The sequence below is a fragment of the Talpa occidentalis genome, unplaced genomic scaffold, assembly GCF_014898055.3.
Source record: "Talpa occidentalis isolate TD23 unplaced genomic scaffold, MPIMG_talOcc4v2.1 talOcc4.10, whole genome shotgun sequence".
NCBI lineage: Eukaryota > Metazoa > Chordata > Mammalia > Eulipotyphla > Talpidae > Talpa > Talpa occidentalis.
Window position 1 is genome coordinate 33606667 of NW_023600993.1, and position 27164 is coordinate 33633830.

Sequence of the window (27164 nt, forward strand, 5' to 3'; positions counted from 1 at the left end):
GAGGTGCTCAAAAAATTAAGGGCTGGCATCCAATTAAACAAAATCTAACCCTGCAAGTGCAGGGTAACAATTATTCTACAAATGAAGGCCCTAAGCATGGGTGTGAAGAGCCCTAAAGCTGAAGTTAGAGGAATTGGTTTAGTTACCAGCTGGAACTTATAGGATTTTGTGCAGAGGAATTTCCTCTCTGTTTGCTCTAAAACGTGAGGGGCTAAACCAAATCATCTCTGAGTTTCCTTCAAATTTTCAATACTATGTCTATGACAGAATAATCCAGTGAGTGAGGTATCTTCGTACTTTGCTAGTAAGAGTAATAATGGTAAAATAAGTTAGACTGGGCCTCCCTGGTGGCACAAGGCATTGAGCGTAACACTGTGAAGCTGTCTGCAGCCTCTGCAGTGCAAGTTCGATCCCCAGCCAGGGAGCTATCCACGTGGCGCAGCAGACCTCTCCTGACTTGCCTGCTGCTCCCCTCAGCAGTGTGTTTCAGTCAATCTGCCTGTTCTGCTCCCCACTCTGTCTCTGGTGAATCCTCTCACCCCCACACCTCTGGCCTGTACCCCAGTTCTTGTATGCATAAATAAATTTTAAAAAATTTAAAAAAGAAAAGAAAAACAGTCAACTGGGTTCATACAGCTTTATGAAATTTTATCATTGACAGGATTGCTCAGTTTCTTGATGAGGGTTTCAACCTAGATTGCAAGTCCCAGTTTCCTTTACAAGATTAAACTAAAATACTGACATTTTAACATGGGAAAGAAACTATTTCCCACTGTGAATTTAAAGAATATTAATATTATCAGGTTGCCCTAAAGGTCCTTCTCAAAAAAAAAAAAAGAACAAAACAAGAGATTATGGAAGACAGAAACAGATTTCACCCTCTCCTCCTAGAACAATCCTGTAAAGCTAATGCTGCCCTAAATTGACCAGTTTCTAGGCAGTAATGTGTGGATGACCTGGAAAACTGAAAAATTTCAAAAGGGAGCCCAGTGAGAGGTGGCCTAATGCCAAAAGCAAAGTTAGCTATCATGTGATGCTGAAACCTGCTGAAATGAGCTAAAAGAGTTGATCACAAAAGTCTATCTAAAACTAACAGAGGGCCTCTCTGGTGGCACAAGGGGTTAAGATGCAACCTATGAAGCTATCCACAGCCACTGTAGCACGAGTTCCATCCCCAGCCAGGGAGCTACCCACGTGGTGCAGCAGACATCTCCCGTCTCGCCTGCTGCTCCCTCAGCAGTGTATTTTAGTACATCCACCTGTTCTGCTCCCCACTCTGTCTCTGGTGAATCCTCTTACCCCTCACACCTCTGGCCTGTGCCCCAGTTCTTGTATGCAAAAATAAATAAATCTTTAACAAAAAAATAAAAGTAACAGGTAAAATTAATTTCTTTTTTTTTTTTTTTAAGATTTATTTATTTGTGCATACAAGAGCTGTGGTACAGGCCAGAGGTGCGGGCGGGTGAGAGGATTCACCAGAGACAGTGGGGAACAGAACAGGCAGACTGACTGAAGCACACTGCTGAGGGGAGCAGCGGACGAGCCAGGAGAGGTCTGCCGGGCCATGTCTGTTGCACCCTGGCAGACCAGGGATCGAACTTCTGCTGAAGAGGCTTTGGACAGCTCCATAGGCTGTGTCTTAACCCTTGTGCCACCAGGGAGGCCTAAAATGAATTTCTAAAGAGTGATTAAAGACAAAGAACTGGATTTAATCAGAAATTTGAAATGGAAATTATGTTAAAAATGAGTGTCTCACAAGTATGTGGATTAAGGGGACTTGGTTAACACATGTTTAAAAAGGTAAAGAGCAAGGAGAATAAGGAAAGGAGAAGAAACTAAAGTAGATCTAATATTGCATCCAACATTTTGTACAGAAAGTATAAAAGGCCTTTAAATGTTATAGCAGCATCACTGGGTCCCCAAACTGATTCTCAAATCAATATTCTCCTTTTCTCTTTCCTTCCTGAATTCTAACAGCCTGATCCCATTGTCTAGAAGCAATAAGAGATTGTCTATCTGACATTCATAGGGCAAAATTTTTTGGACAGTGCTTGGATGACTACTTACCTTGGGCTTCACGTCTTTTGAAGGTAAGATGGAAGACCTGGTAGTGGTGGCAGCAGGGCGTTTGGGTGGGGCAGCTGGTACTAAGCCTGAAGCAAGGCTCATGGGTTTTTTATTCGACCCACCAAAGGTGGTGGGAGCTGGTTGCTTAGGGAGAGAAGTGGACTGTATTTTGGCTTTCGATGTTGAAGTCTTTGCAGGTTGACTGGTGGCCAAAAGCTTTAAGTTGATTTGTTGTGGGGTTTTTTTTAAAGGTCAACATCAAACACACAGACAAGAATAAAAACAAATTTAAAAAAAAGTATAAATTGCACAATTCAAATAAAATTATAAGCAATGAGGATAGATGCAACTAAAAGTTAGCATTCCTTTCTTCTGAGCTCAGTAAACAGTGAATACGAAACAAGGTTAGAAAATTGTTTCTTAATAACAGTGTTGTAAATTTCAGTAGTTCAATACCTAAAGATTTAAATTTAGTAACAGTTTTAAACAACTAACTACCAGAGGCTGCAGTATTCCATGAAGCAAGACATCATCCAGTGATTAAGTTATTTAGAACATGTATCACCACAGTGGCTGGCGATAGCTTGATAGTGCTGAGATTTATCCCCTGCAGCACCAGGGAGGGCCGGCATCCTGTTTTAAACACACTTAACTATGGCATTTGAATTTTGTAATAAGTACCAACAAAGTACCTGAAGCTATGATCCATCTTAAAAATCTGTGTTCCCTTTTGAAGACACAGGGAGGGTGCCAGAGTCTATTTCAGAACAGTTCTGTTATTCATTTGTTAGTCTTGTTAAGGAAAACAGAAACAACCTCTACAGATATAGATACGGTTAAATGCAGAAATTTTAAGGTTTGAGTTAGAACACTCTAGTAAATGGAAATATAAAATATTTTCTAAGCACATCCAAGCTCGTAACAGTTCAGAAGAAAGAAATTTCATTCATAATTCAAGCAAAAGATACTGTTTAAAAAAAAAACAAACAAGTATACTATAGCTATTGAAACTAACCTACCATTCTGGCACCTACCTTTGTTTTCTTTTCTGGACTTGGTGGGAGCTCCTTGTTTGGAGGGGCGGTGATGTCATTTCCGGTCACACTCAGAGCAGGTCGTCCTTCTTCTGGCTTGGCTATTCCTAAGTGGAAAGAAATTATTCTAAATAAGTATTTTTCACACCCATTTTGAAAATGTAAGTCTTAGGAGAAACAGACTACTAACTAGCACTTAGTTCTGAAAACAAATCACAGAACTCTGCTGCTGAAATGTGAAGAAGACTCCCAAGTTCCCCTCACTGTGAGGGAGCACAGTTTTAGATTCAAAAGATTCTAGTTACAGCTTGTCCCTGTGGAGAAGCAATGTAAGCTAAGTGGGATTTGCACAAATGATCAATGGAAGGAAATGGCCCTTCAAGTTTGGTTTTCCTTCCCTGGAGACCAGCATAGGGGTCTGTCACCCAACCACTACCTCCTGCAGCATGCAGGCAACAAAAACCTTTTCTACTAGAGTTTATCTCTTGGAATAAAGGTTGCTGAGAGATGGGATAAGAGCCAGAAGATCATCCAATATCCTCCCCTTACTTCCTTTCCCCATAAAGAATTACTTTATGGAGGATGTGAGATTAACTTGATCTAGGTTCCAGCAGTGACCCAGATTTCCAGCAGGGCGGAGGAGACCCGTGAAATCAGACCCAGGTCCAGAAATCTGCTGCCTAAGGCTACACCTAGCAGAACCATTGTAGGGAAGTTACTCCTAATTTCAACAGAAAAAACACCAAGAAATTTATAATCTGGTTGTGGGACAGACCTAACTGGCATAAAACCCATAAGATAAGTTGGATTAAAGGAAAATAAAAAACTTTAACATGGTGAGATAAAAAAGTAACCCAAAGATAAATGAACCTCACATCAAAGACAAAGAATTTATTATATAAATTACTCATACAAATCAATAGCTCCCAAAAATGCCAACAACTCTCTACAAAAATGGTCAAAAGAATACAAACACATACATATACACCATGGAATATTACTCAGCATTCAAAAAAGAGAAACACATGCAAGTTGCAGCAACATGGATGGCGCTGGAAGGGATCATGCTCAGCGAAATAAGCCAGAAAGAAAAAGAAAAATACCGGATGGTCTCACTCATAGCAGGAATCTAGAAAACTTAAATAAGGGACCAGGAAAATGAATAACTATAAGAAAGTAAAAATCAAAATCAACAAAAAACTATGAACCAGAGACACTCTGTGGGGGGTGGGGGGCAGGGAGGGGAGGGATTGGGGTCAAAATAAGGGGGGTGCAATTGTATGGGGAATATAAAAATAAAATTTATTTAAAAAAAAAAAAGAAATGCATGCAAACATCCTTGCTGTACCTTTAAAAAAAAAAAAAAGAAAGAATACAAACACAGCTTACAGAAAAAGAATCAAAAGTCACTTTTTGAAAATCTGAAAAGATATCTAATCTTAAGTACAAGAGAAATGAAAATTAAAACCACACTGAGATGCCATTTTTAACCTAACATTGTCAAAAATCCTAAAATTAAAAAAAAATCTGTTGGAAAATAAAAACATTTGTTGGGAACAACATGAGGAAACACACCACTAAGTAACGTGTGCAATGGTACAACCCATATGCAGGGCAGTCAGGTGGTGTCTCTGAAAATTACACATGCAGATAAACTATAATCCAGAAATAGAATGTCTAGAAATCTATCTTTAAGATGTACTTGCACAACCATAAAATAGTAAATATGCAAGATCTCTCATCAAAACATTGTTTCTAAAAGCAAAGGACTGAAACAAACTAGAAGTCAGTTAATAGAAAATTGGTCAAAGCATTATGGCAAAAATAGCAAATATCTGAATCTGAAAAGTAAAATGAAGCATGAAACAATTCTTTTATGTATGATATAGAAACATCTTTAGGACCAGGACATAAAATGTGAAACAGCTGGCCCAGAAAAGGGATTAAGGGTTGGTGGAGATGGAGGATACATTTCCATTACAAATACACTTGTACATGCATTTAAAACAAACAACAACAGGGCCTCCCCAGATGTGAAGTAGTTCACAGCCTCTGCAGCGTGGGTTTGATTCCCGGCCAGCCAGGGAGATTCCCACATGGAGCGGCAGACCTCTCGCCTCAGCAGATTTAAAGGAAGTTGCAAAGAAATCTACAGGAAAGTAGATCATGTGTACCTTTCAGCCAGCCTTCCCCAGTGCTGATATCCTGCCTAACTATAGTGCCTCATCAAAACCAGGAAACTGAGGGCCTTTCCTGGTGGTGCAGCGGTTGGGCGCTGGGCTGCGAGGCTGCCCGCAGCCTCTGCAGCACCGGTTCATTCCCCGGCCACCGGCAAGGGTCCCACAAAAAAAAAAAAAAAAAAATCAGGAAACTGAGATCGGTACCATCCACAGAGCTTATTCAGATACTTCCACTTTTACATTCACTCAATTATTTGTGTGCACACATGCATATTGCAGTTTCTATACAATTTTATCATATGTGTAACTTTATGTAACCACTACTAACAAGGCACATAACTGTTCCATCATCACAGGGGCCCCTCACTTTACCTTTTTATAGACTACCCTTTCCAATTCCTAAATCTCTGGCAAAATACTATTTCTATAATATTATCTCAGAATATTATATTGCTAAGCAGTCCATGATAAAAACATGATTTAAGCACCACCCCTTAATAAGACATTTTAGTTGTTTCTGTTGTAGCTGCATTTCACAAATTTTGATATGCTTTTTCATCTTCATTCAGTTCACTGTATTTTTTAAAGATATTTTTATCTCTTTATGCATGTAAGAACTCGAGTCTAGGCCAGAAGAGCAGCAGGTGAGAGGATTCACCAGAGACAGAGTGGGGAGCAGAACAGATGGATCTACTGAAATACCGACTGCTAAGGGGAGCAGAGGGCTAGACAGGAGAGGTCTGCTACACAAATGTGGGTCAGCTCCCTGTGTGGGGATTGAATTCACGCCACAGCAGCAACAGCATGATAGCACTGAGACTTAACCCCTGCACCTCACTTTATTTTTAAAATTTCCTCTGAGAATTTCTGTGACTGATTACTTAGGAGTGTGCTGTTTAGTTTTCAAGTATTAGAAGAATTTTCTGTTGTCTTTCCGATATTACTTTCTTATTTCATTCCATTATGGTCAGACTATAATGTATGATTTCTCTCTTTTTTAAGGTTACTTAACTTTGTTTTATGAATCAAGACCAGTTTTTGTAAATGTTTCACAAGCGCTTAAAAAGAAGGTGTATATTGCTTCTCTTGGGTGGAATTTCTGTAAATGTCAATTGGACCATGTTGTTTGATGGTATTGTTAAATTCCTTTACTGATAATCTGTCAATAGGTCTATAGAACAGGATACAGAAGTTCCCAACTATAATTATGAACTTGTCTATTCTTCCTTCCAGTTCTATGTTTTTGTTTCATGTATTTTGAAATTCTGTGGGTTTTTGGCACATAGTCAACAAAATTCCTGTGCTTTGGTGGACAGATTTTTCTTTGCTCTTAAGTCCATTTTGTCTGATATTATACAGCTACTTTTTTAAAAATTAATGTATCTTTTCTAATTTATTACAGTCAACCTACCTACATCCTATGTTTAACTTGCTTTTTTTCTAGCAGAATATACTTGGGTCACTTTTTAAAAATGTACTATTCCAATTCTGTCTTTTAATTGTAGTATTAGAACTATTTGCATGTAAAGTAATTATTGAATGATAGGGCTTATGTCTGTAATTTTATTATTTGTTTTTGTTTTCATTTGTTCCCTCTGTTTCTCTTGCCTTTCTTTTTTTTTTTTAAAAAAGATTATTTATTTATTTGTTTGTTTATTTATTTATTTATTTATACAAGCACTGGGTACAGTCAGAAGCGCGGGAGGGCGAGAGAATTCACCCGAGCCAGAGCGGGGAGCAGAGCAGGCAGAAGGACCGAAGTACACTGCTGAGGGGAGCAGCAGGCAGCAGGAGAGGTCTGCGCGCCACGTGGGACCCTCCTCCAGTGGCCGGGAAGCAGCCGGGGATCGAACCCGCGCCGCAGAGGCTGCGGGCAGCTTCGCAACCCAGCGCTCAACCACTGCGCCACCGGGGAGGCCCTTCTCTTGCCTTTCTATGGTTTACTTGAACAATTTTGAAATTCCACTTTGCTTTTCGTATGTTTTTGAGTAGACTGCTTTGCATTGTTTTCTTAGTGGTTGCTTTAGGTATTACAGCATACATACAAGCCTACTGGCATTAATGTGTTACTACTTTGAGTGAATTACTAAAAACTTACTTTCACTGAGGATTTTTTACCTCCCCACTTTCTAAATATGTGTTAAACATTTCCTGTTCATACACTCAGCACCCTGTTAGATGGTGTTATTTTTTCCCTTCAATATCAAATATGATTTTAAGAATTCATGAGGATAGTCTATTATATATTTAAACCTATTTTAACAATTCTCTTGTTCATTTATTTCCAAAATTCCAAGTTTCCTTCTGTTGTCATTATCTTTTTTGAAGAGTTTTCTTTAGCCATTTTCTAAAGGTAGATCTTCTATCAATAAATTCTCTTAATTTTTTTCCCTCTAAGAATGATTTCCCTCTTATCCCTTTTATTCCCAAAGAATGGCTTTACCAGAGATAGAATTTGCAGTAGACAGTTCTTTTAGCAATTTTAAAATGTGCCACTGTGTCTTAGTCAAAAGGCTGAGAAGCGATCCCCACCATGGTTTCTTTTTTTTTTAAATTTTTTTTTTTTAATAGAGGCATGTTTTTTTATTTGCTTTGTTTATACATGCACTGGGTACAGTCAGAAGCACGGGAGGGTGAGAGAATTCACCAGAGCCAGAGCAGGGAGCAGAGCAGGCAGAAGGACCGAAGTACACTGCTGAGGGGAGCAGCGGGCAGCAAGAGAGGTCTGCACGCCACGTGGGACCCTCCTCAGGTGGCCGGGGAGCAGCCGGGGATCGAACCTGCGCTGCGGAGGCTGGAGGCTGCAGGCAGCTTCGCAACCCAGCGCTCAACCTCTGCACCACGGGGGAGGCCCTCCCACCATGGTTTCTAACAAGAAACATAATGTCATTTGAATTGCTACTCCCCAAAAACTAATGCATCACTTCTCTCTTGTTGCAAAATATTTTTCTTTGCCTTTAGCTTACGAAAGTTTGATTATATGTCTTGGTGTGGAGTTTTCCTATTTGAGGTTCATTCAGTTTCTTGAATCTGTAGATTTATGTCTTTTGACAAATTTGGGAAGCTTTTAGATTCATTTAATTGAATAACTGCTCAGCCTCACATTCTTCCTCAGCTCCTAGGATTCCAATAATACAAATGTTAGAACTCTGTTATTTTTCTATGTATAGATCTCTAAGGATCTATATATTTTTAAGTCTGTTTTCTCTCTGTTGTTCAGACTGAATAGATTCTAATTCTATTAACCTGTCCTCAAATTCACCAATCCTAGTCTCTGCTATATCCAATTTACTGAGTCCACCAGAAGCATTTTTAATTTTCACTGTCATAGCTTTCCTATCTATAAATTCTATTTGGTACTTTTTTTAATTTCTATGTCTTTGCTGAGATCTGAGATTTGCTTCAAGAAAACTCAAATTACTTGTTGAAGCAACTTTATGATGACAGCTTTAAAATCCTAATTTTGTACTTTAGCAGGTAATAACTGTTTACATTTAACATGCAGGTTCTGACTATAGTTTCCAGAGCCCTTGTACTGAATTTCTGTAGTGCTCTGGCTTCATGAGGGCCTCAGCTCAATCCCTGCTAATACTGCCTGTAAGGCTTAACCCGTTGCACTCCGAACCATTTTACGATATTTTGATTTAATTTCTTGTGCCATTTCAAGATAAAACTTCAGGGAAACATGCATGTCTCAGAAAGTTGCGCTGAAATAACCTCAGTTCCCCATAATCACTAATAAATTGCAATGTCCCCTGAGAGGGGACATCCGAGTGATATGCTAGAATTCCGATGTCCCCTGAGAGGGGACAGCGGAGTGCAAAGGGTTAAGCACTTCCCTGGGCCAGTAGTTTCACTAAGTGGGAGCTAAATAACACTGGACCTGTGGAATACAGAGTTTATTTTGGCCTGTTTTCCCATTGCCCCTTGCTAGTTGACTTCCTATTTGATCTCTGCTCCTGCTTGGAGCTGGAAGCACCTAGCTGGGCTTCTACTGCTAGAAAGGAGGCAATAGGAGGAAATGGACTTACGTATCCTTCTGCTACTGAGTAGAAGGCTGGCAAACACCAGGCCTATAAGTGCTGTTGGTGCAGTCATCTGTAGGGGACAAAGGATAGCTCTGTTTTGCCAGTGTAGGTGGCTCAAGCCTACAACTGTGACAGGGAATGGAGTAGACAATAGGTAAGTGCTCATGAGCTCTGCTGACAATCTGCAGGGGGACTGAAACCACTGCTGTTGCTGGGCTTCTACTAGTTTTACTGGACTTCCCTTTTCCAGGGCTTTGGAGAAGAGCAAGCAAACCTTCCCCCCAACCCTTTCTTCTACCCTTTATTTTTAGTGGCAGGGGGGCTGCTTATTAGTGATTCCAGGTTGCAGGCACTCTCCAGACCCAGACCAGGATATACATGAGATAAAATGGAAGCCTAGAGAAATCATTGCACCATCCTTTCTCAAGTCCCGAGGTTCCCACCCAGCCCACCCTCTCCATTCTACCTTTTGGATTCCTTTTATGATTCTCTATTGAATTCTTTCTAGCATGTTTAACTGTACTATAAGATAGGCATAAGAAAACATGAATAAGTGTTATCATGCCTTGGTAGATTTTCTAATGTGTAGCATTTTGTATTGATTGATGTTTGAAATCATGTGTATTTCTAGTCAAAAACTGAAATTTGAAAATTTTTAAGCTGTGAAGAAATAAAAAGGGCCTAGCCACACAAAATCAGTAATACTTTTGTTCCATAGCAAGTGAAAAATATCAAATGTGTGATTTATTGTCATAGGTCCCAGATCACTATCAATACTTTTCAACAGACACAGGATTTTTCAGTAAACAACATGAACAATCTGTGAAGTCTCAATTCCTATGACATAAACACACAACATCTCAACCTGTACAAGTAATGTCACACGATAAAAACACCTCACGTACACACAAGCAGAAACTACTATCTACTATCTCCCTTCCAGATGATGCTTTTTACCATGACAGTTCCTCTTTCCCTCAAGGGTATCTATCAGCCAATTGCTAGAGACCACCACATAAATGTCCCTATGATTTCTCAATATAAAAAAACAAAACTCCTCCCTGGTGGCACAAGGGGTTGGGACACAGTCTGTGAAGCTGTCCGCAGCCTCTGCAGCATGAATTCAATCCCCGGCTGGCCAGGGGGCAACCCATATAGCACAGCAGACCTCTCCTGATTTGCCCGCTGCTCCCCTCAGCAGTGTACTTCAGTTAGTCTGCCTGTTCTGTTCCCCACTCTGTCTCTGTTGAATCCTCACCCCCCCCACACACACACGCCTCTGGCCTGTGTCCCTGCTCTTGTATGCATGGATGGATGAATCTTAAAAAAAAAAAAAAAAAAAAAACACCCTCGTAACTGCTCAACAAACCTTCTCTCTTATGTTGGATTTTTCTCCTATTGATACTACTACCTTCTGGGAAACACAGGCTCAAGTAAAGCACCACCTTTGTCTATCTGTTTCTCTCACTCCCACATTCAATGTTCAGGTCCAGCTGATTTCACTTGTCATATTTCCCCTATTAAGTCCTTAAAATTTCATCTGCTATTTCATGAATAAAACTATGTTTTTTCTGACTTTCTCTGCTTTTTAGTTCATTTTATCTACTGAGAACAGGTGAGTCTCCCCAAAGCAGATTTTTGGCCACTTTATTTGACTTAGGCAATGTTTTTAAACATGGGAGTAATGTTTAAAAATCTCAGGGGTCTTTTGAAATGTGGGTGTCCAACAACTTTCTAGATTTTTTTTCTCTCATAATTTCTTGCCAGTATGTACAGGAGGTTTTGGTATATTTGCTCAACCCACACCCTTCTCTAAAGAAGCCTCCCAATGAATGAAGTGGGCATATCTAAATGACCATGACTCGTAAAGAAGGCTGTAGTACCCAGCAAACACTTGACTGGACGAAACTGTGCCAGTAAGACATATTTAAAAGAAAGAAAACATGAAATATGCAGGCAAGCGACTTGGCTCTCTAAGATATATGAGGGCATAAAGTGATGTACAGAGCCCAAACCCAGGAAACTCACTGTCTTATACAGACCAGAGTCAAAAAGGAAGCAAAGGGAGACGGCAGAGAAAAAAAAGTTTCCAAAAGGGAAGAGAGTGGAACACATGTTTAGGAAGAAACAGAGCTTCTGTGAGATATACAGATTGGCTACAGCTTGGCTATACTTCCTGAAATGCAACTAGATTCCCTGGGATTCTTCTATAGCCTGACAATAAACATTTTTAATAAATTTGAGTTCCTCTGAGTGTGCTTTCATTCTTTGCAATCAAATAATCCCTATGAGAGTGTCCCAGAGATCTTTACTTTTGTTCTTTTACCTAACATGAGTTGTTTAGGCTTCATACCTTTGCATCAGATTTCCAAGGGTCACTTCCATGATTCACCCACGTCCCTTCCCCCCAAAAAGATCATAAGTTGCTTGAGGATAAAGGATAATATTCAGAGCCTAGAAAGATATTGGCACATGGTAGGTATGTTACATAAATAAAACTTTATGCAGTTTTATCTACTTAGTGGTTAGTTGAGCTAGCATTCAAACATTTTTCAATGAGTTTTGCCAGTCATTTGAAATTTTTTTCTACCAGCATTTTCTACCAGATCTTCTGTTACTGTAAACTAGGAAGAACTTGTTCTGAAATAAATGAACAACAACAACAACAAGAAAATCACAGTTATTACAACCTAGAAGGTACATGGCACTGAACTGGGCACCTGGGGATCATAAAAGATGACACAGTCATGTCCATGCGGACAGTCTGCTTCAGCTCGAAGTAAACAAGAGAAATGAATACTCAAGTTCTTGACATCTTGGAGTCATAAGAAATCATAGAGGAAATATGAGGCTTCTTTACTCATCTCCATTGAACAACGACCTTTCAGTATTCGAGAGTCAGGTTTCACTTAACCCTCCCCTAGAAAATACCACTTCCAATTTTGAAAGGAAAAGGGTAAAATTTTTCATTAAAATATACTAAGAGGAATAAATACTAGAGAAAACAGTTCCTCAGAAAACAGGGGATCCCCTCCAAACAAAATACATATTTTTAATTCCTGTTAACAATCTTGTGAATCATGATCCTTTGTGCTGAAACTGGATTCAGAGGAAAATAAGCTTTTTTAGACCACCAACAATAAGACCCATGGGAGTTGGGGGATGGGGAAGAAAAGAAAGGGCCATGAAGAAAGGCACAGAGGCAGTCACAAAGACAGCAACATTTAGCTGTTTATTAAATGCAAGTTTCTCCTCTCCTCTTTCCCTTTCTTCTCCTTCTCCCCACAAATCCTCCCTATACTCATAAAGAAAGAGAAAACTAGAAGCAAGATTGGGTCAAACATGAAGAACAGGAAAAGAATATTAAATAGCCAGCTTTAAAGGGCTCTTTTCAGCTAGAACAAAAGTAAAACATTCTCAAAAGCAAAACGGAAAACAGAGCTTGCACCCAGACTGTGCTACTTAAAGAGGAGGTTAGTGCTGATAAACCCATTGTGAATCTACACAGTGACAGATTTTCAAGCAAGGAAATCAATCAGCTGCGATTGGATGATTTAGAGCTCAGGGCATCTGGTTCAAACCAACAGGGAGCTGAGGGGTGAGAGGATGGGGGATGGGAGACAGGAAGGCAAGTAAGGGAGTCTGTTTCGTATGCCCACCACCCTCTGATCCTATGTACTCCCAACCCAATTAGCCCACCCCAATCTGCCCTGCCAGCAGGCATTCAGGTTGACCCAGGTAGATTCACTTCGCTTGCTTTCTTGCCTGACTCCCAGCAACCTTCCAATGCAACAGAATTAAGCTTTCCCCAGGCTGTCAGACTCCAGCAGCCTAATGCTCCTGCCAGTAATCTGTCACTGTGGTTCCTTCCTTGCTGGGCTTGCTCCCCAAGGAGGCAAAATTTAGAAACATACCATCACGTGGGGTCTCTTCACACTGAAACGATGGAGTGCTCTGGGTTGCAGTGACCTCAATTTCTTTCTTCCCTGCCAGAGTCGTTTGTCCCAGCTGTTTCTCACCTCCCTGGCAGACTTGGGAGCATGAATCTGTTCTTGTTTCACTAGTATCTTCTTGCCCCTTTTCCTTGCTGCTTACTTCAGGAATCTGCTCCAGCTTACCATGGAGAGAGAACCCAGCAGTGCCCAGTTCCTTTTTCCCAGTGCAGCTGCTGCTGCTAAAGTTGGTCGGTTCTTCTTTCTTGGTCACTGATTCCTCAATGATGAAAGGAGGTATCTTCTCAGTAGATGGGATGGGCAGTTCTGCAGGATTCAATTTGTAGCTAGCTGTCTGTTCCTCAGCCACTGTCATGGAGCGCCTTATAGCAGGAGCCCCCAGTTTTCTGGGTAGAGGACTTGGCATTGGACTACTGGAGAAAGGCAGCAGGCCAGAAGAGAGCTCTTCTGGGGGTGGGAGTTCAGGATACTTATCTGCAAGGTTGACAGCTGGAGGAACTGAGAGGTGAGAACATTCAGACAGGGCCCGACGCATTGCCTTTTTCTGCTGGGGGGCTTGGTCAAGCAAAGCCCCCTCCTCAGTAGAACACAATTTCTCCAACTCCTTATCATGGTCCTTGATATGAGAGCTGGCATTCAAATATTCCTGGGTGAACTCCACCATAGTGATGGGTGGAATGGCAGTGGGTGAATGCTCAACAGCAGGGGTTGAATGGGCTACAGTCAGCAGTGAGGACTCACATTCTGTCTGCCCAGAGTTATTCACCACTCCAATTACCCCACAGTCAGGGATGATGCCATTTTCTTTTCCTGGAGCTGCTTCCTTTGAGCCCTGAGAGCCTTGAGCCACTGGATGAAAGTTGGGGTTCCAAACACTGGTTTCTTGCTCCTTAACATGCTCAGTGGGGATGTCAGCAGCTCCAGTGAAATTCAGATCTGTCTGGCTTTTGGTCTCTGGTCTATTTTCCCCTCTCACTGTCCCCTGAACTGCAGTGGTTTTGTTTTTGTCTGGCCCCTCTATCGGTCCCAGATGGAACTCAGCTGTCTTCTGGAGGACTGAGTTGCCCCCTGAGGGAGGGTAGCTTTCTGAAATCACATACCTGCTCTCAAGGTGACCTGAGGTTGCTTGACAGTCCTTGTCCTGCACTTCAATGCTGAGCTCTTTGTCTAGCTTCCCCTCAAAGAAGCAGAGCTTATTCTGCTCCAGGAAGCTGGCATTCTTCACAAGCCCGTCTTTCAGCTGCCCATCCATGCTGACATTCAGCCCGATTTCATTTAGTCTGCCCTCTGTCCTCTGCCACTCAAATCCAGCTTGGCTGATTTCTTTTGGGGAGTCCATCCGACACTCTGCAGGTCTGCCCTTACAGAGCTGGCCGAAAGCAGCAGAGTGAGAGGCTGACTGTTTGTCTGAGAGCGACATCGTCTCTTCCACTGCTCTCTCCCCCTCTGGCTCCTAGAGCTCTAACACCACCTACGATCACACAGAGCTTGCAGTGACATCACACCAAGTCCCCGGTATTCATGACAAAAACCCATCGTTGCCCCAATGTTCCTTTTTCTCAAGCAGATGGGTGCTAAATGTATTTACTAGTGTGAAAAAAAGGAAGAATGAATAAGAGAGAAAGGAAGAAACCTGCTACTTGCTGCATAATCAAATGCCACTGTTAAACTGAAAATGTAATTTCCTGTTAACTAGCACTCTGTTTAGATCTGCAATTTAAAACACAGTATGGTGCCAACGTGGGTACTGAGGATAGTAATTATCACGGCTTTCACTGATATAGATACATGAATACCCACACATTCACTTATCTGACACTATGCCCACACTTCCACATTCACCCACGCAAAAAACTGTTTTTAAAAATAAGACTCATTTGCCAGTCCCAAGCCATAATCCTTAAACAATGATTCTAGAAAATTGCCCAAAATTTCACATAAAAAGCTTAATGTAATATCAAAATTGCAGGCATTTATTTCTCCAAAGAAGAGTGAGTTTGCTGTCATAGCAATTTGTGAAATTCATGTGAAAACTGACTTGAGTGGAGTCCCCAAAGCCCAGTGAGAGCTTCATTTATAGTTCTGCATTGTGGAAGAGTTTAATAAAGGGTTCAAATGAAGATTTTTGTGATCAGGGCTTTGGAGCCATGTATCCCACTAATAAAGACACGTGTGACAATCCATCTCTTGCACTTTTACTCTTGTCCCTGGCTCCCCTTCAGTTTTGAACAAGTGGGTCTCTTCCTCCTGCACCAGCTCTCTACTCTTTCCAGTCAGCTGATCACTTAGTTGACATGTGAACACATATAGGCAGTTCATCTTCCTTTTACCTCTGAAACTCGGGGATTCTGGCAGTCTATGGCTTAGGGTTTTACCCACCTACTATGTGTCCCTATTAAACTCAGGATGGTTGTCTGCTGTTTTGGGTTTAGTGCTTACAAACTGTATGTTCAAGACTGAGGAATCCTTAAAAAAAAAGTTCTAAAAAAGTTACACTAGGGCCTCCCTGCTGGCACAAGGGGTTAAGTTTCAGCACTATCAAGCTATCAGCAGCCACTGCAGCATGAGTTGATCCCCAGCCAGGGAGCTAACCCACATGGTGCAGCAGACCTCTCCTGTCTCGTCCACTGCTCCCTTCAGCAATGTATTTTATTAGATCCTCCTATTCTGCTCCCCACTCTCTCTCTGGTGAATCTTCTCACCCCAGCATCTTTGGCCCACACCCGAGCTCTTGTATGCATTAATAAATAAAATAAATCTTTAAAAAAAAGTTACACTGAAAGGACAGGTCATATTCTTCCTTCATATTCTTAACAAAAAGCTGATTTTTGTTACCTCACCTGCAAGTGACTAACACAAGCTATTGTGAAATATTCCATCAAGAATAACAGAGATGTCTTTTTCTTAGATGAAGAACAGATTGAATTGTATAAGCCATTTATAATGCTTTTAGAAAAAAGGTGAAAGTTAAAAATTGTTCCACCTTTGTTCTATAAAACGTGAGATCACAAAAGCCCAGTTGAAGAAAATATCCCTAACTGGACCCTTTGTCCCCAAGCACTTCTCTACTGTTCATACTGCTCACAAAATTTACTCAAGTCTCAACTACAGTGTGGAGACCAATGTAATCCACCTTTTGTATTAACTTTAGTACCTAATACAGGGCTAAGTTCATGGTCAGGAGTGGTAGTACTTCAATGTTGGAGAAAAAAAATGTAAAATTCCATTCAACCTCTGTCCTGAACATAAACTAAGCCTTATACACACCTCTCCTTCCTCTTGTTCTTAAGTAGCACAGTAGCAATACATGTCAAAGTATGATAAAGCTTCACTAGCAAGGAACCAGGGTCACCTTACACTATGTCAAACTTCTCACTAAGGAAAAGAAAGTGAGAATGTACAATGACATCATGGCATGCCAGGAGGGTCATGGTTCTAATTAGTAATGAAGGGGAAAAAACAGAACAGAAACGTTTAGTAATGAAATACAGCTGAATTCTGGCTTTCTAACTTTTCCTATATACATATAACTTAATAACATAATTATGTATAATACCTGATGAAATTATGATGGTACGCTAAGAGTATTATTGGAATGTAGCTCCAACGTGCCAGAGGCAAAATTTTAGCTAATACCTTTGAAATTAGGTGTGATTCAACAATTCCACACACTCAAACTAGAGACCACTTTCTTCCCCATCACCTGTCATTTTACTGATACTTTCTATTCTTTGGTTTATTTGGCCTGGAGTCAGAAGAACAGGTTTTAAAATCTCTCTGTACCACTTAATAGTTATGATTTTGAGAAATTTATTTCCTAACGTCAGCTTCCTTGTTCACAAAATGAGGTATGGTATCTTTAAGGCCCTCCATCGTTGCTGAACAGTTTTAATACTCTTATATCTCAATAAAAAGGTTGAAGGAAATCAAGGATCTGCAACTAGGTCCCATTCATAGTGTGATTTTTAACTTGGGGCTCCAATGACTAGTATGTTAAGTAGTCACCTACCCACCCCAATGTAAGAATATAGTCTGTGAGCAGAGGTACAATAGGGGATGTAGGAGAATGTCTGAAGAAACTGGAAGTCTGAGTTGACCTTTGTTGGGAGAGACCCCGCGCAGTGAGCAGAAGGGCCTTGACCTGAGTACCTAAGGCATGTGAAAACACATGCGTCTCGGAGGAAAACCTAAGTGACAGGACCTGGTGTTGAGAGCCCGGAAAGTGACCTGCGTGGAGTCAGGCCTCTACATCTCCACAGTCTGAGAATAACAAAAATAATAAGCGAACTTCCCAAGCTCTAGCTATGGGGCGATAAGATTATGTGCGTGAGAACTAACCACCTGGTACCCTACTGTCTGAAGTAAATAGATAATAGTAAGAAAGTAGACTAATCATTCATATGTGTTATCATTATATGGTATGCTTTGATGTTACACCTGCTGCAATTTAAATAGTATATAATGAGCACTAAGACAATAAAGATTTACTGCATGCTGGACATGACAGTCCCCCATGTCTGATTTCCCTCACTGTCGTGTCCCAGGTCCAGGACTCACTAGAAGTCCACAGACCTTCATATTTAGATGGAGCAGAAAAGAACCTAGGGCAGGGGGGATTGGGGGGAATCAAGCATGGATACTAGTTTCTTAGAGTCAAATGGTTTCAGTTCTAGCTAGCCTACCCAGATTCTCCCTACCAGTGCCTGCCCACCCCCGACTGCCCCCCCCCCAAAAAAAACTAAGGCAATAACTCAAATGGTAAGTTCCTGCTACCTTCAAATTCCACATATCTTTTATGGATTCTATCCATAAATAGCAAATTGCAGAACCAGGAAAATGAAGCCAGACATTCACAAAGGAGCACATATTTGGGACCAGAGTCCATATAATGGATCAGAAATATAGATGGCTTGAAGAAAGATAATAATAATGATATGGATACTGTCCAAGCAGAAACCTCAGTTTATCAGGCTCACATTGGAGAGGTGGAAGAGGCAACCTGGGGGATCAATGGTTGAGAAGTATAAGACCAGACAGAAAGGTTGGAGGCAAGTGCCCAAGACACCAGGCCAGCTAGATGCTTAGGTATGCACATGAGCTTAGTAGTCCCCTGGGGAGGGATATAAGATATCCATAGAATTCACCCCTTCTTAAATGTGAAAGATATATAAATCACATGTAGCAAGGGAGAGCATAAACAGAATATACCCACTAATATTAATTAGCTAAACCAAACAGAACTAAGAAAAGGTATTTATGTATGAAGCAGATTTTACCACCCCCAGTAAGAAATTGACATGAAATGAAAAAGCATAAATCCCTGGACTTAAGAATTACTGCATGAGATCCCTCTGATAACTAAACAAAACAAACCACCAATTACAAGACACCATACAAACCCTAATTTTAGTAACTGACAAGAGAAAAAGAAAAGCTAACTCTCAAAATCTAAGAAAGTGCCTAAAGAAATTAATGTCCCATCTTTCAAATCTCTTTCAAGACAAGGGTCATTCCATAAAAGCAGTACTTAAAGGACATCAAAGTATGTGACATGGTACAGGATCAGAAAGTTGGCTGTCCTCTAACTTAATTCTCTTCTTTTACAGAAAAGCAAATGGGATCAAGAAGAGAGAAAATGGGGCCTCCCCAGTGGCGCAGCGGTTGAGCGCTGGGTTGCGAACCTGCCCGCAGCCTCTGCAGCGCCGGTTCGATCCCCGGCTGCTCCCCGGCCACCAGAGGAGGGTCCCACATGGCGCGCAGACCTCTCCTGCCGCCCGCTGCTCCCCTCAGCAGTGTACTTCGGTCCTTCTGCCTGCTCTGCTCCCCGCTCTGGCTCTGGTGAATTCTCTCACCCTCCCGTGCTTCTGACTGTACCCAGTGCATGTATAAACAAAACAAACAAATAAATAAATATAAATAAACATGCCTCTATAAAATTAAAAAAAAAAAAAAAAAAAAAAAAAAGAAGAGAGAAAATGTTTTGTCCAAGATCAAATGGTGAGTTAATGGAGAACCACACAGAAGATTCCTGGTCTCCGACTGTCACTCTTCCCACACCACTGAGCAAAAATTAATCTTAAGTCACTGGATACCTCTCCTTTTTAATGTTCACTTTTTTGCTCATGAAGTACTTCAAGCTTTAATTAACTCAGAATCATAACTTACCTTTTTGTAATCAATTTAAAACTCCCAAATTAATACACAGTGTATATGTATGTGTGCATAGGTATATGTACATGATGGGGCGGAGGTGGGGGTAGGGGGAAGCAAGTATGGAATTAAGAAAAAGAAGGGCTGCATTTAGTTTTAGTGTTTACCTCATATCTTAATCATGGTCTTGTTTTGTATTAATTATGCAAACAATAAGGAAGATGTGAGTGATGTATTCCTTAGCAATCTTCTGTTACTATTTTCCATTCTCAAGAGAACTTAGATTTATGTTCTAAGTTTCTAGTGCCTCAGCACTGTGAGCTTCTCTTTATGCTGTAGGTCCTTCTGCTTCACTAAGAGTGAAGAGACAGAGAAGTGAGGCAGTGATTATAGCTTGATTTCACTATGACTTTTGCAACATAAGCCAAGGAAGAGATCATGTGGAATTAATGAGTTTGTTCCTCACCTCAAGTGAGGTGAATGCTACCTGGATGGCAAACAACGGGGAAAACCTAGTACAGAATAGTTAGTAAGATCTGATAGCTGTGTCAGAACTCTTGTCCAATTAAGAATTACAGATATAATCTCACTCTGAAATGCCCATTTATTCAGGAGAGCTGCAACAATTTGTGATTTTATCTATACAGAGAGATATATATATCTATAGCTATATCTATATAAAGATATCTATATACATCTATATATCTATATAGCTCTATCAAGATATATATCTATCTCTATATCTTTATATAGAGATATCTAGATAGAGATACATACACACACACACACACACACATATATATATATATAGAGAGAGAGAGAGAGAGAAAGGCCTATATTTCAATTTGGTGGATGAGGAATTTACATTAAGTGTTTAAAGGCTGAGCATATGCAGGTAAAACAAAATGTAAAAAAAGAAGTACATAGGAACCAGAAGACTTAAATTCTAGACTCAGTTGTCCAAATCATGCCGAGTATCCACTATCTGCAGAGCAATAGGCAATGTTTACAAGACAATCAGATTTTTTCCTAAAGTTACACAAATTATCATTTTCATTGATAATTTCAATCTGTTCACAGTTGAGATGATCTCTTTCAACATCACAGGTGAAAAGAATGGGGATAATCATCTTTACTGTTCATTTCATTTATTTTTTTAAAGATTTATTTATTTATGCATACAAGAGCTGGGGTACAGGCCAGAGATGTAGGGGGTGAGAGGATGAGACAGAGTGGGGAACAGAACAGACAGATTGACTGAAACACAATGCTGAGGGAAGCAGTGGGTGAAGCAAGAGAGGTCTGCCTCGCCATGTGGGTTGCTCCCTGGCTGGCAGGGGATCAAACTCGAGCTGCAGAGGCTGCGGATTGCTTCATAGTGCTGTGCTTAACCCCTTGCACCACCAGGGAGGCCCTCATTTCATATTTTAATGAAGTAAATATATTTGCAACACCAAAAGTCAGAAACTAAGTTGTTTATCGCTGTTTTCTGAATCCTCCAAAGCTACTGTCAGCCAGGGGGTAAAAGTGAGGAGTGTGAGGGGAATCATCTCCTTTTAAGGTAAAACAAATATTTGCTGGATTCATTTCCAAAAACATTTAGATGCTCTGGCTCAAGTAAGACAAATAGAAGCACTGACCACACAGAATTGTTTGAGGGCTAAGTGTTGAGAACAGAGTAAATTTTAATAAATTGTAGCTATTTTTAGCTGTGACATATAGAATTTCCCAATAAATGTCATTTATCAGATAATGAGATAGTAACTGGGGAGAAGGCAATATGGAAACAAACCACAAATGGCACATTGGTTAAGAAAAGAAGTACCAAATGGATACTTCTCCAGTTGTAAAATAGTAACAAGTTCTAAAATTACAGATTTTTTTTACCAGCTGAACATATTTTATTTATGTACAAGGGCTTTGAAACTGTTAGGATTTGGGGTTTATAAATTACTTCATTTCACACCAATAGAATTTCCCACCATAAATTGACATTCCCAGCTGCTGGAAGACAGCTGATGAGCTTGAACAAACTAAAGAAAAAGCAGCAGCCAGATAAAAAGGAGACTCTTGCTATAGCAAAGGGAAGGGCCCATTTACAGGGATTTGTGACAACTGTCCCACTCACAGAACAACACACCAAGTGCACTGTCACTGATAGCTCTACTTGGCTTGCATTGGAGCTGCTAATGTGGAACAATAACACATACTAGAGTCCAATATGGATCGTCCTTTCAAAGTCCTTTCTTTCATACAGTTTCAAAAGAAGTCCTTTTCCAACAAGTTGAACTCAGACTTCTTGAAGTATCTCAATCTTCCTTGCTTAGAACAACGTGTAAAACATGTATAGAAACCTCCTCCAAAAGTTTCCCTAAACTTGAGGGTGGCATTAAAAAAATAACAAGAAAGGAAAGAAGCTAGAAGAGGCTTTAGCATTATATTAACTTTCCCTGCTGCCAAAGAGGAGAGGCTAGCAAAAGATTAGGCACCATGTATGTGTAAAGCTCTATGCTGAGTGTCAGGGAGAGAACATGCATAAATCAGTTTCTACCGGAGAATAAAATGCTGGACAGAGTCAAAAGACCTAGATTCTATTACCAAATTAGCCTCTGACACACAATTTATGGTCTCCTGATGTGTCTCCATTTCTCCATCTAGAAAAGTGCTTTAGTAAGGGCTTAGACATTAAAATTTAAAAAATGTATACAATTACTCATTTTCAACTTTCAACTTTTTCAAGAACCTAAAACTTCTGGAAGGTTACACTGGGGCAACACTTTGGAAATTATGGGACTTAGAACAAAAGATAGGTTTAAATTCTACCTCTGTCACTTCACAATCTGTGTGACCTTAGTATGAAGAGCCTCCACTAACGCACATGCTTGTGTGTTGGGGGGGGTGTGTGTGTGTGATCATCCACCCTTAACTAGGTACATAATATTCACTCAATAGGTGGTTACTATTATTTTTAATACTATCATTAGTAGTATCTTTACTATTCAAACACTGAAAAGCATGGGTAATACCATCTATGGTGTCAGGACAAACGAGGTCAAAATAGGTGATTATTGCTGGCAATATGGGTACAGGGCAGTTACATGAATGATAGGAAGTGAGGAACCGAGATAAAATTTAGTAAGGACAGGTCTAGAACCAGTCATAGGCGAAACGTCAGAGCCTACATGAACCAATGGTGGTTGGGCACAAGGGGCCACCCTGCCTGCCCCTCTATGACAAATCTACACAGACACTCCCTATTCCACTCAATCCCCTGCCACAGAGTCCCAGGCTTGCCTGAAGTTCTGCATTTGCACATTTACCTGCTTCTTGGACATCTCTGAATAAGTCTTACTAGAAATATACAACATCTTCATGAAGAAAAGATCAAATACCAGTGAGGAGGCTAGGACACATAAACATCGACATATGACATTACAGAACATGGCATATTATTAGGTTGTTGGACAGGAAAACTCAACACATAAACATTAACTCTCCCTACGTTAATCTACACATTTAACGTGATTTCAAGAAAAAGATTGACTAAAATTTTGTTTTCTGTAAAACCACAGAAGCCATTTCTCAAATTTATAGGTAGTAATAAGCAAGAATAGACAGGAAAACTTGTAAGGTTGAGGGGCAGGGCTAGACCCACTAGGAATTAAAATATTATGTTACTGGGCCTCCCCGGTGGCGCAGCGGTTGAGCGCTGGGTTGCGAAGCTGCCCGCAGCCTCTGCAGCGCCGGTTCAATCCCCGGCTGCTCCCCGGCCACCAGAGTTGGGTCCCACATGGCACGCAGACCTCTCCTGCCGCCCGCTGCTCCCCTCAGCAGTGTACTTGGGTCCTTCTGCCTGCTCTGCTCCCCACTCTGGCTCTGGTGAATTCTCTCACCCTCCCGCGCTTCTGACTGTACCCAGTGCTTGTATAAATAAATAAATCTTTAAAAAAAAACAAAAAAACTTTAAATAAATAAGTGTTTGCTGTTAAAAACTACCAAAACCTGTAAGTAGCCTTTAAATCATGGCCTGGATCTTACATTTAAAAAAAAAAAAAAATTATGTTACTGAAACCTGAAAGCCAGTGGTTCAGAAAAGAAAGTCTAATAGACTAAATCAATACAGAAATTTATAGCATGACAAAGGTGGCATTTCAGTGGGAGATAGTCTTAAATGATAATGGGATGACCAACTAGTCTGACCTCACATCCTATGAATGAAACACAAATTCTAAAATGATAAAAATTCAAAATGTTAAAAATTAATGGAAAATATTTTTATAAACTCAGAGCAGGGAGAGCTTTTATGAGATTGATAATACACAAGGACATCATTAAATAAGTGAAATACAAAATAGATCTATGCTAAGAAATAATTTTTTACCGATTTTACTGGCACACATAACATAAAAGAAAAATTCACTCTAATGGAGAAAGTGTGGGAAAACAGGTACTGAGCTATGCTGAGTACTTTGGAGTAACCTCTGGTATATGTCTGTGGCCCTGTGGGGAACATCTAGCAACACCTACCAAAATTACAAGTACATATTCTTCAGCTCCACCCCCCGCCCCACCAGTCATTCTGCAAGGCTATGCCTAACACACAACCTCTGAGCCTGGTCTGACTATGCCAGGAGCCCAAGTTCTATAGTGCCTTACTTCCTCAAGAATAAGAAACTCTCTTACTACATTTCTTTGGGAATATTGAGCAAAAAGGAGATGGCTAGATTTCAAAAAATTTACATGTTACCCTGTGTATCACTGCTGAAACTAAAGAGCCAGTCTAGAAACTAAAACTGAAGAACTGGGAGAATGCTGGCAATCTTAACAAAGATTGGAAAGCCCTCTACATACAATTTCATCTTCTGCATTGGCAATAGGGTAGCTAACAGGAGAAAGATAAAAACAGAAAAGATGAGAATATCTTATGCAAATAACAACCTTTAGCATTTTATACTCACACAGCACATATTCCTTACTGTGTATATATTTATGCACAGCACAAGCTCTACCCAAACAACAAGTCCTTATCATGTAGAACACCATCCCAGACTACACCTATCCAAAAGCTAACTGGCTACTCAGGCCAACTGGTGTTTTTTTTTATTACTGGAGTTAGTAGCCACGTCATGCAAATTGGGAAATAGTGATTAAGAAATAGCATCATTTGCAGACTGCGAAAAATCTCAAAGGCTAGGAAACTTGTTTTTGAAGGTTAGAGGCAGGTAAGCCACTATTAGATGTATTTTTTGGGAAAAAAATTTAAAAAGCTAACATTTCTAAATTTTAAAGAAATAATCTCGGGCCTCCCCGGTGGCGCAGCGGTTGAGCGCTGGGTTGCGAAGCTGCCCGCGGCCTCGGAGGCGCCGGTTCGATCCCCAGCTGCTCCCCGGCCACGGGAGGAGGGTCCCACATGGCATGCAGACCTCTCCTGCCGCCTGCTGCTCCCCTCAGCAGTGTACTTCGGTCCTTCTGCCTGCTCTGCTCCCCGCTCTGGCTCTGGTGAATTCTCTCACCCTCCCGCACTTCTGACTGTACCCAGTGCATGTATAAATAAAAACAAACAAACAAATAAATAAAATAAAATAAAAAAACATGCCTCTATAAAAAAAAAAGAAGAAAGAATCTCAATCTCATTCCAATTACTTTACTATAAGAGCCAAAAGGACAAAATTTTCAGGAGTCCTACATGGGTGAGCTTTACAGATTTGCCCATGGATATAGACTACATTTCATGTACATAGACTGTGCCCAAAATTCTAACCCACACACAACTGCTGTAAGCAACAAACTCAAAAAATATGTTGCAGCACCACTGAAAGATTATTCCCCACTACTTGAAACAAAATAACATCTGTACGAATGTTGGTCAGAGGCTACCATTTCCTAATAAGGGGCACATAATTTTTATTTAGTCCCAAAGCAAATTGAGTCTTTAGTCCTACCAGTGTAAGCTACATAAATATACTGATAATATTTCGTCAGTCTGCCTGCTCTGCTCCCTGCTCTGGCTCTGGTGAATTCTCTCACCCTCCCGCGCTTCTGACTGTACCCAGTGCTTGTATAAATAAATAAATCTTTAAAAAAAAAAAAAAAAAGGAAAACAAAATCTCCACCCACCCCACAGTGGAAATGTTTTCTTTCCTCTTATGAATCTGTATAAAAAATAATAAAACTACACATAGGAAGTATATTTGAAAAATATTAAGGAAAGCGAATGGTGCTAGGCCATCTGATTACACATCATTATTGGAAAATCAACTTCCCCGAAACTCAAGTCCGCCATTGTGCAAAAAGGCATGCAACCAAGTCACCAGCCTCCTCAAGCTGGACATAAGGCATGCCTTTGGCTGCAGAAAACACATAATTAGCAGTTAGAGGTTTTCATGCCAGTGATTAACATGAACAATTAGAGTCTGGATGGAATCAAAGCACAAGCTCTTTGCCTTTCTGATGCTAACTCAAAAGCCATAAGCACACACATCTCCCCATGGCAGGTTCATACCACTGGACTTCAGTTGCTTGGGTCTCTCTCGTTCCTGGCTGGTAGACTTTGGCAAAAGTGGAGTAAGTCCTCGGGCTTTGGTAGGTCTCATGTAGCCTTTCATTGGTTCTGCTGTTCTGCTTTTATCTTCTGTCTTCCTTTCTCCCAACGCCTTTGGTTCAGATTTTTCTGTCATTTTCTCAGGTGCCTCCAAGATCTTAACTTTGGATTCTGGGGGCTGAAAACCCTTAGGAGCAGTCATTATTAACTCATCTACCACCTTTGAAGGAGCAGCTTCAACTTTGTCATCTAAGAAATTTGATGCAAATTCTGGTGTCACCACAGAAACATATTCCAATTCTGTGTTTTCAGAAGCCAGACTAACTTCTTCCAATTTATCCTTTTCACTTTTTGGAGGCAAAAGAGTCACATCTACCTTTGTATTCAAACTATCTAGGCCCACAGAATCTCTATCTTCAGCATTTTGGTCCTTACAGAAACTAGACTTTTGTGCCTTGTCTCCCAGTAAGTCAGAAATTTGAACTGGAGCAGACCCTTCTTCAGATTCTTTCTTTTTGTTTACTGCGTATGTTGGAAAATTAGTCCTATCTGCATATGCTTCCAGGGCTCTGACCTCACCTGGCAGACTTTGGTCTTCTACTGGCATTCCAGAAAGAATATGCCCCTTTTTTAGCGCTGTGATTTTCTCTATAAAATGCTTAGAAGCACCACTGGGCATTGACTCAGATTCTCCATTCACATGTCCTCCATCTATCTCTGCTTCATTTTTCTTGGGATCAGCAAGCTCCCCTTTATTCTTAAGACAGTTATCTCTATGACTGTTAACTGTTTCTACAGCTGCTGTAAAACTTAGGTCAACTCCTGTGCTTGTAGAGGGCATAATAGCAGTAGGAGTTCTGGATCTTTCTTGGTCTGGGATTCTCTCATTGCTGTAATTGTCTACCACTGATAATTTGGAGATTTGGGCCAGACCTGTCTCTTGCCTACATTCTGCCAAGGTATCTGGAAAGGAATCAATTTCCTTTACTACTTTAGGAGCAGTCAGTTTTTCACAAGCTGCTAATTCCAAAGTCTCTGGAGGGGCTGATTTACCCATCAACCCTGGTGGAGTTCCGGGGCAGGTAAATGTAATATTTCTATTTTCATCCATATAGCCTATTCCTTCAATTCTGTGGTCCCCTGTGGTTTCCATGGGAACATGTATTTTTGTTGCATCTATCTTATTCTCTAGAATGTGCTTCTCAGAAAAA

At 40.6% G+C, this 27164-nt stretch overlaps 2 protein-coding genes across 6 annotated transcripts in view; both read right to left on the reverse strand.

The window, feature by feature from the left end:
* Positions 1–27164, reverse strand: part of MAP4 (microtubule associated protein 4) — a 165857-nt gene that overhangs the window by 14451 nt on the left and 124242 nt on the right. For all 5 annotated transcript variants that reach the window (XM_054693843.1, XM_054693840.1, XM_054693845.1 and 2 more), the window contains exons 9-10: positions 3102–3208; positions 2068–2283 (exon numbers count right to left, since the gene is read on the reverse strand). In XM_054693843.1, coding sequence (XP_054549818.1) covers positions 2068–2283; positions 3102–3208 — 323 coding nt within the window. The remainder of the gene's footprint in view (positions 1–2067; positions 2284–3101; positions 3209–27164) is intronic.
* LOC119259469 (uncharacterized) lies at positions 9771–17960 on the reverse strand. Its single transcript, XM_037528360.2, has one exon. It carries the CDS (start codon positions 14680–14682, stop codon positions 13141–13143), a length of 1542 nt encoding a protein of 513 aa, XP_037384257.1. The 5' UTR covers positions 14683–17960; the 3' UTR covers positions 9771–13140.